This window comes from Cryptomeria japonica, chromosome 2, assembly GCF_030272615.1.
Source record: "Cryptomeria japonica chromosome 2, Sugi_1.0, whole genome shotgun sequence".
Classification (NCBI taxonomy): Eukaryota; Viridiplantae; Streptophyta; class Pinopsida; order Cupressales; family Cupressaceae; genus Cryptomeria; species Cryptomeria japonica.
The window spans coordinates 648,760,710-648,775,488 of NC_081406.1; the positions used below are offsets into that span (position 1 = coordinate 648,760,710).

Genomic DNA, 14,779 nt, shown 5'->3' on the forward strand with positions numbered 1-14,779 from the left:
AAACCAAAGAAGGGTTGAAAGACTGGGGAATCGGCAAAGGAGTTTGGGATTTCTGCATTACGAGGAAAATGCTGTGTCTGCAAAGGGTCCTCCATACTAAGAGAGGCAAAGTTAGAAGGGGATTTCAGACAAAGGTTCTCCTCTATTTTCCTTGAATCTCCCTGGCCATCAATCAAGTTGTCCGATTCCAACAAAGTATCCTAAATGTTAGTTGCTTCCAGAATTTCTAGATCTTTAGAAAGAATAGTGACATTTTTGGAAGCTGTCAACTCCTGTATGATATCTCCTTTAAGGTTTTCTGCCTCAGAAAGAAGATTGGTAAGGTCAAGTTTCTTATCTTTGAATTGATCCAAATGGTTTAAATTTGAATCCATCTTTGTTTTCTTGCCATGCCTTCTATTCCTGGATACCTTCTTTGACTTTGCAAGAAAAGCTTTAAAAGTTCCTTGTTTGGGAAGAGAATAACCTTTCCGACCAAACTTTTTGGGGCCTTCTATGGGTAACTGCTTAGTTCCTGGAGAGGAAGATACCTTCGCTCGAGGTTCTCGTAAATCTGCTCTGTGAGGGGAAGCCGGGGGATCTGAAGAGGAAGTGGCCAGGGGTTCATTCGCAGTCTGAATACGGCGAATCTTGAGAGCTTCCTTAGGACCAAAAACCGATGGCTGAGGAGGGGAAGGAACTATTGGATGGGGTAATGGGCCTATAGATCCTCTCAATGAAGTACCAGAAACAATCTGCTCCCTCAGAAGACACTTACTGGGGATTCTTTCAGTTAGCCGCTTAACTTTTTGCTGCCATCTGCCAACTTCTGAGCCAATCTCCAATTCCCCATATAAACCAAAATCTAGGTCTATTTCAATTTTCAACACATGTTGGCTACATCCCCATGTTTACCAGTAAGGAAATCCTCTTCTATACCCACCAAAGCTCCTAAAGCATCACCAATCTTCAGAAGAGCCTCCATGCACCAATATTCAGAAGGGAGGCCCACTAGGCTTAACCAAATCGGGGATCTTCTAATTCTATAATTATCAGGGTCAAAGCCAGGCTTCCATTCAATCAAATGAAAAGTGGATCCAAGATAAAAGATAGGGCTTCCATAAATGATACTACTCCTTAGACTTGAATCTTTGCATTCTATGAAAAGGAAATCATTTTGAAGAGAGCAAACAGAGACCATGCCCGGGAAGGATTGAGACCACCATTTCATGATATCTTGCTTGCAGTCCCCCATTCCACACCACTTTGCAAAGAGAGCTCTGTCCTGAAATCGTCCAATGGCTGGATTTAGAGCATCAGACGGCAAGACAAATAATTTACTGCCAGGACCTTTCTTTCTTTTATCAATAAGGTCATGCCCAGTTTGAAATTTTTTTTAAATCTTGAGATGGCTCGTAGCAGTTCGAATCTAGCAGAGATTTCGGGGGAGGATTAGGATCATTTCTTCCCTTTCCCATTTGCCAACCCTTTAGCAAACCCGTTTCTGGATACAGCCTCTTCCATCTCAGACCCGTGTTGGGCGTTTTTGATCCCTCCAGCATCTGCTCCTGTTCCCTGCTTCTGAATCATCATTTCTGAAACCTCTCAAGCCTTGTGGAAATTGATTAGGCTTTGAAACGAAACCAACACCCTTTTTGGAAAAAGGTGGACGTTTCTCTTCCTGAGCACAGACCCGATTTTCTCCGAAGTTGAAGCTATTTGGCTGGGAACGCCATCCTGTTTTGATCGGAAACCTGTTAGCACCCGTAGCCACCTCATTTACCCAGTATCCAAATCTTGCCTTTTTCCAGCAAGCTCAGCTCTGAAAGGCCTCTGGGTACCAGAGAGGTGATGGAAGTTTTCCTTGGTCCACTGCCCTCCAACACCCCAATGAGTTTTTGACGTAGAGCTTTTCTGACCGCGAACTGGGTCTGAAAAATCCCTTGAAAAGCTTGATGCGATTCGGTTATTAACACTATAAAACCTCTGAGATCCCCCTCTCGAGTTTATCTGAACTAAACCAAAACCTGGTTTGGACTGGTGAAGCATACTTCTCCCTCTTTGTCTTGTCCAGAAACACGCAGAACCTATTCCGACTACGTCCCTACCAAATCTGACCCGCTTCTCCGCCATTATTGTGAAAATCTCTTTGTTAACTATGCAGCTGGAATCGCAAAGTCTGATCTCTTTAAAATCTCAGATTCCAGGAAGAAAATCCTCAAACACAGATCTTGTGAAAGTTCGTTCTTAGGAATGCAGGGATAAAGTCAAAACCTGGGTCACTAATTTTATCTGATAATCCCGAGTTTCCAAGCACTCGTGCAACCAAAATATCGCAAACTTCAGGTTGTTAGTCCAGGTCAAATCCTAGGTCGCGCGATTGAAGTCGCGCATTTTCAGTAAAATCGCCGAAGTTTAACTTGGCAAAAAGCATGGGAATTTAACAACTTAAAATCGTGTATCAAAATGTGAATTAAGAATCGCGCAAATTCCTCAGAGAATGCCTGAAGTTTACAAAACACAAAGACCTCTAAAATCACGCAAAACCTTCAGTTCGCCCGAAAAGCGTCTAAAGCTCATGAGATCTCCATTGTGGCCGATAAAGTTGATGAAATCGCATTCGCACAATAAGCATTTAGGCCAAAAAGCAACAAAAGCTCACAAACTCGCCTTCTCAGACCGAAATGCACACTTAAAGGCCCAAAATCAGCCTCCAAGGCCAAAATGCAAAGTTTGATGAATCGGCCTCTAAGCCGAAAATAGGAAAAAATAAGGAGATCGCTAAACTTGCAAAAGAGAGGATAAAGCTGAAAAACGTCAGAACTCTCAAAATATTCTAAGAAGCCGAAAAGGTAGAAAAGCAAAGGAGAACAAATTCGCACAATATTGTTTTAGGCCGAAAACGAACTATCCTCAAAGACCGAAGACAAGAAAAGACTTAAATCTGAAATCGCGCAAAGTCACTCATTTGCCCGAAAATCTTAACAAGTTTTGACGTCCAAATTTTCACGCATATTGTTTTAAAAGGCTGAATTTTGGGTCAGGTAAGGAGGGCGTCTAAGATCAAAATCACGAATTCCCTCTCATTTGGCCGAAGAACCAGAAGCAAGTAAAAATCACGCAAAGGAGCTTCGAAACCCAAGCAGGGAAAATGAATGAAAAACATAGCTGATCAACCAAAGCATTTACCTCTTTTGTGCAGAGACGCCATTCTTTCTCAAACCATTCAGTAGATGGAGACAGGCAGCATCATCGTGGTCATGGCTGCATACCACAAAAACCTCGTCGTCGAGGCACATTACTCCGCTCCTCATCAATTCAGAAACCCTATCCTGAGTATAGCTGAGCAGCTGAAATGGCCGCAGTCTTAAGCCCTCCTAATATACCCATGCTTCGCTTTGAAATGGGCACAAATCTTCCATGGAGCCTACTGGAGCGCACTATAACAGGGAGTTTCGTGCCGGTGAGACACTTGCGAGATCTGTGCAGGCAAAAGCTTTTGAAGCAACGATTCTCTGGTCTGTTCGGAATCGACTCTCAAAGATCCTGCCCTGCTTAGTCCCCTTGAAACCCTAGGTTACCAAAAGGGTCCATTCTTAGCTGTGAAATGTGGAATCGATTCTCAAAGATCCTCGAGAAGTTGCACCAAACAAGGGCTGATCAGCGATTTCTGTCTTGAGGTGGATGGGTTTTGTGATTCCCGTTAACAGCTCTAAATGAACATGCTTGCAATATCAGTGAACAAGAAATGTTGGCTGTGTATCACTGAACAATAGTAGGCAACACTCGCTCACTTTCTTGACAAACTTGTATTATCTTCTTTTTCACACTCTACAGCTGCTGCAATTTCATACCGTTTTCCTTTCTCAACACCTTTCTACTGATTATTTATGATATCAACATTACTAAGAAATATGCAGCTACATTTGCATAAATGTATACTAGAGTAGTTGCAAATACCTCTGAGGAAATTCCCCATCATTTATGCTTTGATGGCCGGCCCAAAATTTTAAACTCGGACTTCGCAAAAATTCGGCAATAACTCAGCAATTTTATCAAACATTTTACATATATAAATGTTTAAAAATATTTTTCAAAAACACATTTTACTAATTATGTTGACAAATTACTAATTTCCATTATATATAAATGAAAATTAGAATTTAATATATGCCATAGATCAAAAAACAAGATCAACTCTAAATGAGTTATAATGCCACTTCCACTAGGCATGCCATATGTAGAAGTTGCCTCATCTAAAGAGATTTTTGCCAAGTTAAGCAATAATGGCGCCTAAGTAGGCACGCACAAGAATTATATTCCAATTCCCCATCACCCCCTCATTGTAATCTAAGTTTTTTATTTTATAGATTCCAATAACTAATGGGGATTTGAGACTGGAGACCCCAATGATGTTGAGGGGTAGTGCCCCTCATGTGGGTTTGGGGGCAACACATTGGAATAGTTCAAATATATACATTGTAAGACTGAATGAAGATATCTGATTATTGTTTTGAGGACCAGTAACCTGTAAGTATTGCTTTAGTGATTTCATAATCTGAGAAATAGTTTATTGTGCAGATGTGCAAATATTTCTGCCTTGTGAATCTCAGTGTGTAAATCAGTTTATGGTTTAGATTTGCAAGTATTTCAGATTAGGGATATCTCATGAAATTGGGACTGATTACTAAACTTGTTTTATTTATAGTTTATGGAAGTGCAACATACATTATCAATATTGTGTTTCAACAATACTTGTTCTTTTATGGGACGAATGCTTATTAACAATATCTGTATTAATTTCGTATATTAAATGGTTACTATTCATGTAAACATCGAACTGCTGTAATTTGAGGTTTCCACTTTTCATTGAGCATCTTTTGCCATTGGTTTTCTATTTTGAAGTAGTCGCAACAGATGATGTTATTCAGAGAAGAAAGTTAAATTTTTAATTTTATAATTTTAATTTCATTTCTTTGGATTTCTGATAATCGATACTTCATTCTATTGCAGTGTTCACCAGATTATGCATATGGGCCAGCTGGCTTCCCTTCTTGGGGCATACAACCAAATTCTGTCTTGGTTTTTGAGATTGAAGTTTTGAGTATAAACTAAAATATTCTCATCTTCATTGAAGTTATGATCTGCAAACATAGTCAGCTAACTATGATCACAGTTGGAAACACTATTTAAGATGCGGAATCTTTATATTTCTTGATAATGTAATAATTAAAAGTTGGATTTTATGGTAGTTGTCACAGGAAGTTGTTGGTTAGTTGTTGTTCAAACACTTGAAGCCGTTCTGATGTGTTCAATGAGAACTCCCTGTTTGGCTAATTTTAGGAGTGTGCCAACATTTGGTTCTGATTATAGTGCCTAGATGCATCGTCATTAATAATTGCAATCGAAATAATGTTCAGATTCTCTGTACGGTTCATCAAATGCATAGATGGTAATTATATTTCTGAGGCTAACCATGACTATGGCATAGGGTTGAATTATTGAGAGACTTGTATGAAAGATAAGTTACCATGAGAAGTACAATTCATACTCAAAATGTAAACTAAAAACAAACCAAATATTGTATATGGTTCATCAATTAGGTATTCAAGAGTTTGAGAAACTTAGTAATGGTGAAAATGTTGTTTATTTTACATTATGTGATACAAGGGCCTACAATCTTGGCTCAGGTAAATAATGGAGGAAACTAAATGAGCTGATCATGTTGCATATGAAGCTGAAAGAAATCCTTGATATGAGCAGTGTTTGGAAGCAATGTTTTGAGAAAAAGAGGCTCACCAAAATGCTCTAAATAGGTGAGAATGTTGCATGTGAAGATAAAAGACATCCTTAACAGAAACAGTATTTGTCAGCATAACTTGCACATGTACAAGAAATGATACAGAAAAATGACATATACTCGAGCAAAATTGAAGATTTTCTATGGGGAGAGATGATATTATATTTGAAGCAAGCATTGTATAAAAAGTGAATACTCAAGGAAATGATGAAAAGGTTGATTATTTTACAGTTGTTATCACAAGTGCCTACAATCGCACAAATAAATATTCGGGGAAACTAAATTGACTGGTCATGTTGCATATGAAGCTGAAAGAAAACCCTTAACACGAGCAATATTTTGCATGCACAAATACAAGATTATACCAAATTGCTCTAGAGGGGCAATCATGTTGCATTTTCACTTGGAAGACATGCCTAATAGGAACAGCATTTGTCAACATAGTTTGCATCTGTACAACCTATTTAGAAAATGGAGTATGCTCGAGCAAAATTGGGTATTCTCTACAGGCAAAAGTTGATGCCATCTAGAAAACAAGCATTTTTTAAGAAAGAGCATTTTCAATGAGGGAGTCTCAGTGGCATGTTTTTCGAGCAGATTGAAACTGCGAACTGGTGGGCACATTTCTTTTGTTATAGATAAATGATATTGGCAACAATGAATTAATTCACATTATTAGAAACTGAGTATATTAACTTGTTTCTACCAACTTGCCAAATTATGTTAAATGACCTTTTAATTGCTTACTTGATTTTTCAGATTCGATGCGACACTTGATGATTTACAAGCTTGACTCTATTGGCTTAAACACATTTTGCTTGCTTGGTTGCTTGTAGTTTTTATAGAAAATATTAATGATCGTAGAAACTCTAATTCACTTGTTTAGTTTTTCAGTTTTGTGCTTGATAGGATATGCTATGCCAGATTATATAACTTTTAAATTCTAATTTGAATAACTAACAAAATGTTAATTAGTAGTACTTTATCGACATAACCTTTATATCAAAAATATTGCAATTATATCTCAACAAAGGGTTGATATAAATTTGTAATGATGAAATTTACATATTCATGTTAAATTTGTTTTAAGTTTTGGACCCATTTTGATGGAATATCTTAATATTATTACATAATGAGGTCTGATCTTGGTGTTAAGTTTGGCTCCTTCCATTGATCTTTGTTAATCTCTATACATCTTCATGTACTCAATGTACTTCCATAGGCTTGATCTTATACTAGCTTTATTTGCACTTTATCTCCACACTTTTGCCTTATGAATAGTCCACATTTGTACACACTTATCCTCGCCTTTAAATTTTGCATTCTTTGCCCTAGGCAACTTTTGTGATGTGTGGGTTTGGTCATGCACAAAATAAAATTGATGCAAAATTGAAATTTTTAAAATTCAGATTGTCATTTCTAATTTCACTATTTTCCACTAGCTGTTGAGAGTCAATTAGGTATGTGTTTATGCAAGTATTTGTTATTTCTTGGTATTTAAAAACATCCATTTGAGTTAACACATCTAATTCAAGAATCATCTTCAACTATATGACAATCATACACAATTACAAGAAACATTTGGTTTGGAGCATTAAGAATCAACACCTATATTAGAATTCACGTCTGGCCCATTATGTGCTTGCTTCTTGTTTGCTAACATTTGTAAAAGGTTGTGTAGTTGATATCTCAAGTAGGTTGATTGTGAAGAATGCAAACCCCCACAATTTCAATACTATTATTCCTTGCACCTCAACAAGTAACATGATTCTTAGTGAGTCAAATCATAGGTGTTCGCATTATATTAGATCAAAATTGTGCTTAGAGGTCAAATTTGCATTGTGCATGAGTGATCTTGATTATGAGACCAATCCATATTGAGTTCAAGATTTGTGTAGGTTTTGAGACGATTCACTTTCATTGACATCGATTTTCAATATTGTTGCCAAATTAATTTGTAGGTCCCCAACATCCTTATTCGATCTTTGGTTCAAGAGGAAGTATAATATTCACATTTAAATTACTAAAATAATATTTTTATGTATTTTATCAATTTAAAACTCTTCTAATATATCTTGTTTAATTTTTTTTTATTGTTGTATGTATTTAATTACCCTAGGTTAATAAAATAGATTATTTTTACCTTAACATATTGGTGAACTTGTTTGGTTGAACATCACCCTAGGTTTGCTCAACTCCATTGCTTTTTAAGGTTTTAGATTCATACTTCTTGATTGCTCTATAAACTTTTAGATCTTACTAGGGCTTGCATTCCTATTCATTACCCCTATTATTATATTTTTCCTTCTAGGGCTTGTGCCTCATTGTGCAATCTTCATTCACCTCCCTTATCCACACTGGATTTCAAGCAATATTTCATATTTAATATAGCACTAATCTTTTTAGCTTTTAAAATTTGAAAGTGATTTATATTGATTTTATATTTTTCCCCCTTATTGCCATATTGGATCTTTATACCATAAATTGCTCATGATTGTAATAATCCTTGGAGGAGTGCTTGTCTAAATCCCATTATGGTTGACCACTCTAACAACAATGAAACATTTTTGGATGTTCATGTTGAGGAGCACTTGGATGATCTATAAGACTATTATCATGAGGCACACTTGCTTAGATAGACCCCCCACTTACTAAGTAGGTGTTTATTGATGCATTCATTCAACCCAAATGTCCTCATCGATTAGCTAAAAAAAATCAAGAGAGTTTGGAGGTGCGTCCAATTGGCATAGATATTTTGCTTGATCTTGTTAAATTATTCTAATTGTGTAGTCTCTGTAAAAGATGTTCAATTTACATTCAATATGCAAGTTATATTTCTATTTTTTGATATGTATTATTACGTTCTTATTGTATATGTCTAATTATTTTCTTGCTTGTGGCAGATGAGAGGAGCATTTAATATTTTCTATCTCTTATCTCAAGAATGCCACTTACCATAAGTATATGACAAAGGAGGCACGATCAAGCAATGCCTTGATCGGTCATGACCGATCAAGACATTACTTGATCGTACCTTTTTGTTTATACTAACAAAGGCATGTTACGGTAAATGCAAATCGGTGATCACAACCGAAGTTTATCGGTATATTTAACCCAACGCTAATGACCGATAGTATATCGGTGGTTGTCAATGCTAACAGTCGATAGTTATCAGTGTGTTAGCCTTGACAACCGATAACTATCGGTGTAGACTAACACACCGATAACTATTGGTGATTAATTCATTGCCGCCCGATATATATTATGGTATAGTTTATATGCAACCCAATATAATATAACATGCAACTCGATATAATATATATTCAATTCGGTATATATTAATCAGTGTGATCATTATTTATGTTTAGTTGTTATTCATCTAAATACATAATTCATTAGATAGATGAATATGTGATTATCCATAGATTGGTCATATGCAAATATAGAATCGCTATCAAGGATGAATAATTGCTTGATGATTTTATCATAGTTAACGATATGATAAATGATTGAATGAGAGACTTCATTTATCTCTCATTCAATCATTTATCTTACCGAAGCTATTATGTATTAACACTCCCTCTTAGCTAGGTAAGATGAATGTAGACAATATATTCAAGCATCATAATTTTATTGATAGTAATCATTTGAGTCATTCATGAGAATCATACCATCTAATCATTTGGTATGAAGTATCACCTAAACACGTGATACTGAAGTTCATCACATCAATACTGCGATTGATAGGATATCACCTAAGCACGTGATATCAGTATTGCCTACACGCAATACTTAAGGATAATCATATGAGAAAGCTTAATTTCTCACCTTATCCTAGTTGTGATAAGTGCACTAACATTTTATACAAATGTTTTATCACAACACAATCATACAAGATCGTCACCTTATAATGTCCTCATACAAGTGTTCACTATCTTGAGAGATCGTCACCTCTTAGATGTGAACCCAGGGGATATATGTAATATCCCTTGCCCAAACTGACTGATTTTGGCTCAAGGAATATTGTCAAACACTTTGTATGCTGTCTTTCTCTATTCTGATTTTTGTATTTCGGATTGTTTGATACACTTTGAAAGTTGCCCAGAAATTTAGGAAGTTCCCCAATGATGTTGACAATACCTCTTACAATGAACTAGTATGCGAGTGCAGTTCTTTTTGGTATTTTCAATGCATTTACATGAAAATTAGATATGGATTGCATACCTACAGCCAACTAACATTTCGACAAACAACTGACATGCAACTATTATGCTGATCATATATGCTATTAAAAGGACATTTCCTCAAACAAATGGTATGCAACATATATCTTCTTTATTGAATTCATTCCTAAGTAGAATGCTGCTATGGATTTGCCAAGACTAATTGGCTTACAAAAAAACTACAGCAATGCCAAAACTGATTCTAAGTTATCACTTACAACAGCAAAATTATATGCCTAAGATTTCAATACTAGCTACTAATAGTTGCAAGAGGAACCTGATAATAGTGATGCTCGATGATGGAGATGAAAGTTGCAATCGGAATCAAGCACAAATACTGTAGCGTGGCACTGTTCACGCACACTGTTCACGCGCACTGTTCATGCGCACTGTTCACGCGCACTATTCATGTGCACTGTAGCAGCAAGAACAAACTTGCAATCTGCTCTTAAAACCTTGAATAATTTGTTGATAATCTCTCCCAACAAGAATGATATAACTCCATGTGCCAAAGAAGGATGATTCACAACCAATTATAAATGTTCTCCAACAATAAACTTCAAACCCTTGTAGAAAACTTCACCAATTTGCACAAATGAAAGAACTGAAGTATTCTTTCCCACAACTGCAATAATTCAGGTGTTATTTCACACCTTCAAAATTGCTATCAATAGGAAGTTTTCGTTTCCTATGATCAAAGAAGAAAATTGCGAAAGCCCTAGGCTCCACAATAAAAATCAATCAAAATACTATTCATCAACTGGATGCCGAGAATGAACTCTTGCCTTTCCTTTTATTCTTTCCTTAAGAGAGCTCAAACACCTTCCTGGCCAATGTGGGATAAAAGATTTATTCCCACATTAAATTATTCACTTAACGCACTTTATTATATTAAAGTGACTTTATTATTATAAAGTTACTTTAGAACTTTATAATAATATTAAAATATTAAATAAATCACTTAAGTCACTTAAACTTTAATATCTCTTGATGTACTTGTCTGATTGCTAAACCGTCTGAGCCAGGAGTCGACTCTCCCTGTTCTCCATGTGATTGGATGCCTGTCTAAAAATAGAAACCCTGAATAGTGACTTACTATAAATAGTAAGTATGTGGAACTGAGTCTAGAAATAGCTGCAAAGGCCCAATCAAGGTTGACACTGCCAATAAGCTTTGCTCAGGTGTCTTTCTATTAATAGGAACCCTGACTCTCCCAAAATAGTAACTTACTATAAATAGTAAGTGTGCCAATCTGAGTCAAAAAACCTGTGCAAAGGCCAAAACCTGAATCCAGCTGAAGAGTAATGTCTCTAATCACCAAGTAACTGCCACACGAGGCCCTCTATCAATAATTATTAGCCTACGAGGGTCAAATGATAGGCTAATTCTTACAAATTCTGATGCTCGCAAAATGGGGACGTTACAATATAATCCAAAAATTGTCCTAACATGACAAAGAGGTTTACATATTAAACATCTTATAGGTATGCAAATATAGATTACAAAGCAATTTACCTTTCTATCATACCTAAACCTTTTCTGAAGTGATCAACCTTCACTCTGGAAAGGGGTTTGGTCAGAATGTCTACAATTTGATCTCCTATACAAACATATTCTAGTTGGATTGCATTCCTATCTACCATATCTCACACATAGTGGTAGGGAATCTCAATATGTTTGGATCTGTCATGAAACACTAGGTTTACTGAAAGTTTTATGCAACTCTGATTGTCACAGTGTATAACAGTTGGTTTCATAGGTTCTCCAAACAGTCCTACAAGCAACTTCCTGAGCCATACTGCCTCTCGGGCAGCCATAGAAGCTGCAATGTATTCCGCCTCAGTGGAACTTTGAGCTACAGAAGACTGCTTCCTGCTGATCCAAGATATCATAGTTGAACCTAGACTGAAACAACACCCTGAAGTGATTTTCCTGTCTGTTACACTTCTAGCCCAATCTGAATCTGTAAATCCATGCAACTCTATCTCAACCTTCTTGTATTTGAGACCAAGGTTTAGAGTACCTTGTAGGTACCTCATAATGTGCTTCACTGCAACCAGGTGTATCTCCTTTGGTTCACACATAAACTGACTTAGAGCATTGACTGCATAACAAATATCTGGTCTTGTATTTACCAGATACATCAGGGACCCAATCATCTATCCGTATTGAGTAGGATCAGTGGATTGTGACTCTGTTGTTGCTTCTTTAAGTTTATGTAAGTTGGTTTCCATAGGAGAGGTCATGGGTCTACAATTTAGCATTCTGAATCTCTTCAAAATGTCCAAAGTGTACTTTCCTTGGTTTAGTATGATGTTGTCAGAATTCTGCCATACTTCTAACCCTAGGAAGTAATGAATGAATCCTAAGTCCTTCATATCAAATTCTTTAGATAGATCATTTTTGCATTGTTTTATAAGTTGATTACTTCTTGTGATTAATAAGTCATCAACATATAAAATCAATATTAGCATATCATATTTATTTCTTTTGTAGTAGAGATTAGGGTCTGCATCATTTTTTGGAGAAACCTAGTCCTGAGAGATAGGTGTCTATTCTTTCATACCATGCCCTGAGAGCCTGTTTGAGCCCATAGAGGGCTTTCTTGAGTCTACACACATGAGACTCTATGTCATGAATTTCAAAGCCTTCAGGTTGCTCTAAGTAGACTTCTTCTGAGATCTCGCCATTTAGGAAAGTTGTCTTAACGTCCATTTGGTGTACCTTCCATCCCTTTGCTGCTGCAATGGCTAATACAACTCTTACTGAGGTATACCTGACAATTGGTGCAAAGGTTTCTTCATAATCTATTCCTTCTTTTTGTGAGAAGCCTCTAGCTACAAATCTGGCTTTGTGTTTTTCAATACTACCGTCTGCAACATGTTTGATTTTGAACAACCATTTAGATGAAACCACATATTTCTTGGTTGGTCTAGGAACAATCTCCCAAACATCGTTCTTCATAATGGATTGATACTCTTCAGACATGACATCCTTCCATACTTGATGTTGAAGTGCATCTGATACATTGCTAGGTTCAACTTTAGAGAAGTCATTCATAAGGGCAACATAGCTAGTAAATTTATTAGGCCTTTTGCTTTCTCTGAAGGTTCCTAAGGGAGCAACAAACTTCTGAGCTTCTTCTATAGTATTGGTGGCCCATAGTGGTCTTTTTTTGAGGTTTTCTCTAGGTGGACTTAAAGTTTCACTCAAAGTTTCCTCAGGATTCTCCCTCTAAAGCTCAGGAGTAGGATCTCTTTCTAAGCCGGGGTTAGGAATATGGATTTCAGGATCTAGAGAGTTTTGGGCTCATTTAAAGGGTAAGTTTTCCTCAAAGAATACATCCCTACTTAGTTCAATGTTCTTTTGGTCGGGTATATATATTCCGTAGACTTTGGAGGTTTCACTGTATCCTACAAAGATTCCTCTCTTTCCCGAGGGTTCTAATTTTAATCTTTTCTCCTTAGGTACATGAATATATACTGGACATCCAAAGATCCTAAAGTGGCTTATATCTGGTTTTGATTTTGTAAAGATTTCTTCAGGGGTCTTGTCTTCAAGGTGAGAGTGAGGACATTTGTTTTGAATGTATACTGCAGTGCTGGTTGCTTCTGCCCAAAGATTGATATTTAGATTCTGATCAAGAATCATAGCTTTGGTAGCTTCAACAATTGTCCTATTTTTCCTTTCTGCTATCCCATTTTGTTGGGGGTTGTAAGGTATTGCTAACTCCCTCTTAATCCCTGCATTTTTACAAAACTCTTTAAATAATTCTGATGTGTATTCCCCCCCATTATCAATTCTAAGTGTTTTAATTTTGTTTCCTGAGTAGTTTTCTGTTAATGATTTGAATTCTTTAAACCTATTAAAGATCTCTTCTAATTCTTTGCATTTCAGAAAGTAGATTCAGGTTTTCCTAGAGTAGTCATTGACAAATATCACATAATACAAAAATCCCCCCAATGAATTTACAAACATAGGTCCACATACATCATAATTGATTAACTCTAAGACTTTACTTGTTTTCCTAGTACTACTCTGGAAAGCACCCTTAGTATTTTTGCCTAGGGCACATCCTGTGCATGCCCCTGAATGATATTGCTTTAGCTTAGGTAGACCTATGACAAGGTAGACCTATGACAACGTCTCCCATTGATGATAAAGCTCAAAATTTAGGTGGCCTAGTCTTCTATGCCATATTTCATTGGCATCTATAGTTTCATGAATTAGGGCTGAATTGGGCTCTGTACATAGTTCATATAGGTAGCCTTGTCTTTGACCAATTGTACTAGCTTTCTTGATAGATGAGTTCTTTGGCCAAGCCAACACTTTGTTGTCCATGAATGTCACTCTGTATCCATTGTCCTCCAGTGTTGATATTGAGACAAGATTCCTCTTCATGCCTGGAACATATAACACTCCTTCAAGTTGTAATGATACACCTGACTTCAGTTTGATGGTGCAGTTTCCAACTCCTTTGACAGGGTGTGTGGAGTCATCTCCGATGGTTACCTCTTCATCATTTTCCTCTTTCATAACGTCTAGTACTTCTCTGAATCTTGTGATGTGTCTGGATGAGTCATTGTCGATTACCCAGGAATTCACTTTGTTTGATGTTTGATGTTTGATGTGTGAGTGCTGAATAGAGCACATACTTCTCGAAGTCCTCTTCCCTTTTCTATTTTCCTGATTTGGCAAATGTGGCTTGTTTAGCTCTTTCTGGATATTTGGCAACATAGTGCCCAAATTTGTCACATCTGTAACACTGAATTTGAGA

General features: G+C 36.7%; 1 protein-coding gene across 1 annotated transcript in view; it reads left to right on the forward strand.

Moving 5' to 3' along the window:
- The window catches only part of LOC131054650 (peptidyl-prolyl cis-trans isomerase FKBP12), a 70,231-nt gene extending 64,828 nt beyond the window's left edge, over positions 1 to 5,403 (forward strand). Inside the window, exon 5 of the mRNA XM_057989199.2 lies at positions 4,993 to 5,403. Within this exon, the coding sequence (XP_057845182.1) occupies positions 4,993 to 5,094 (102 nt within the window). The 3' untranslated portion in view covers positions 5,095 to 5,403. The remainder of the gene's footprint in view (positions 1 to 4,992) is intronic.
- Positions 5,404 to 14,779: the final 9,376 nt, after the last annotated feature.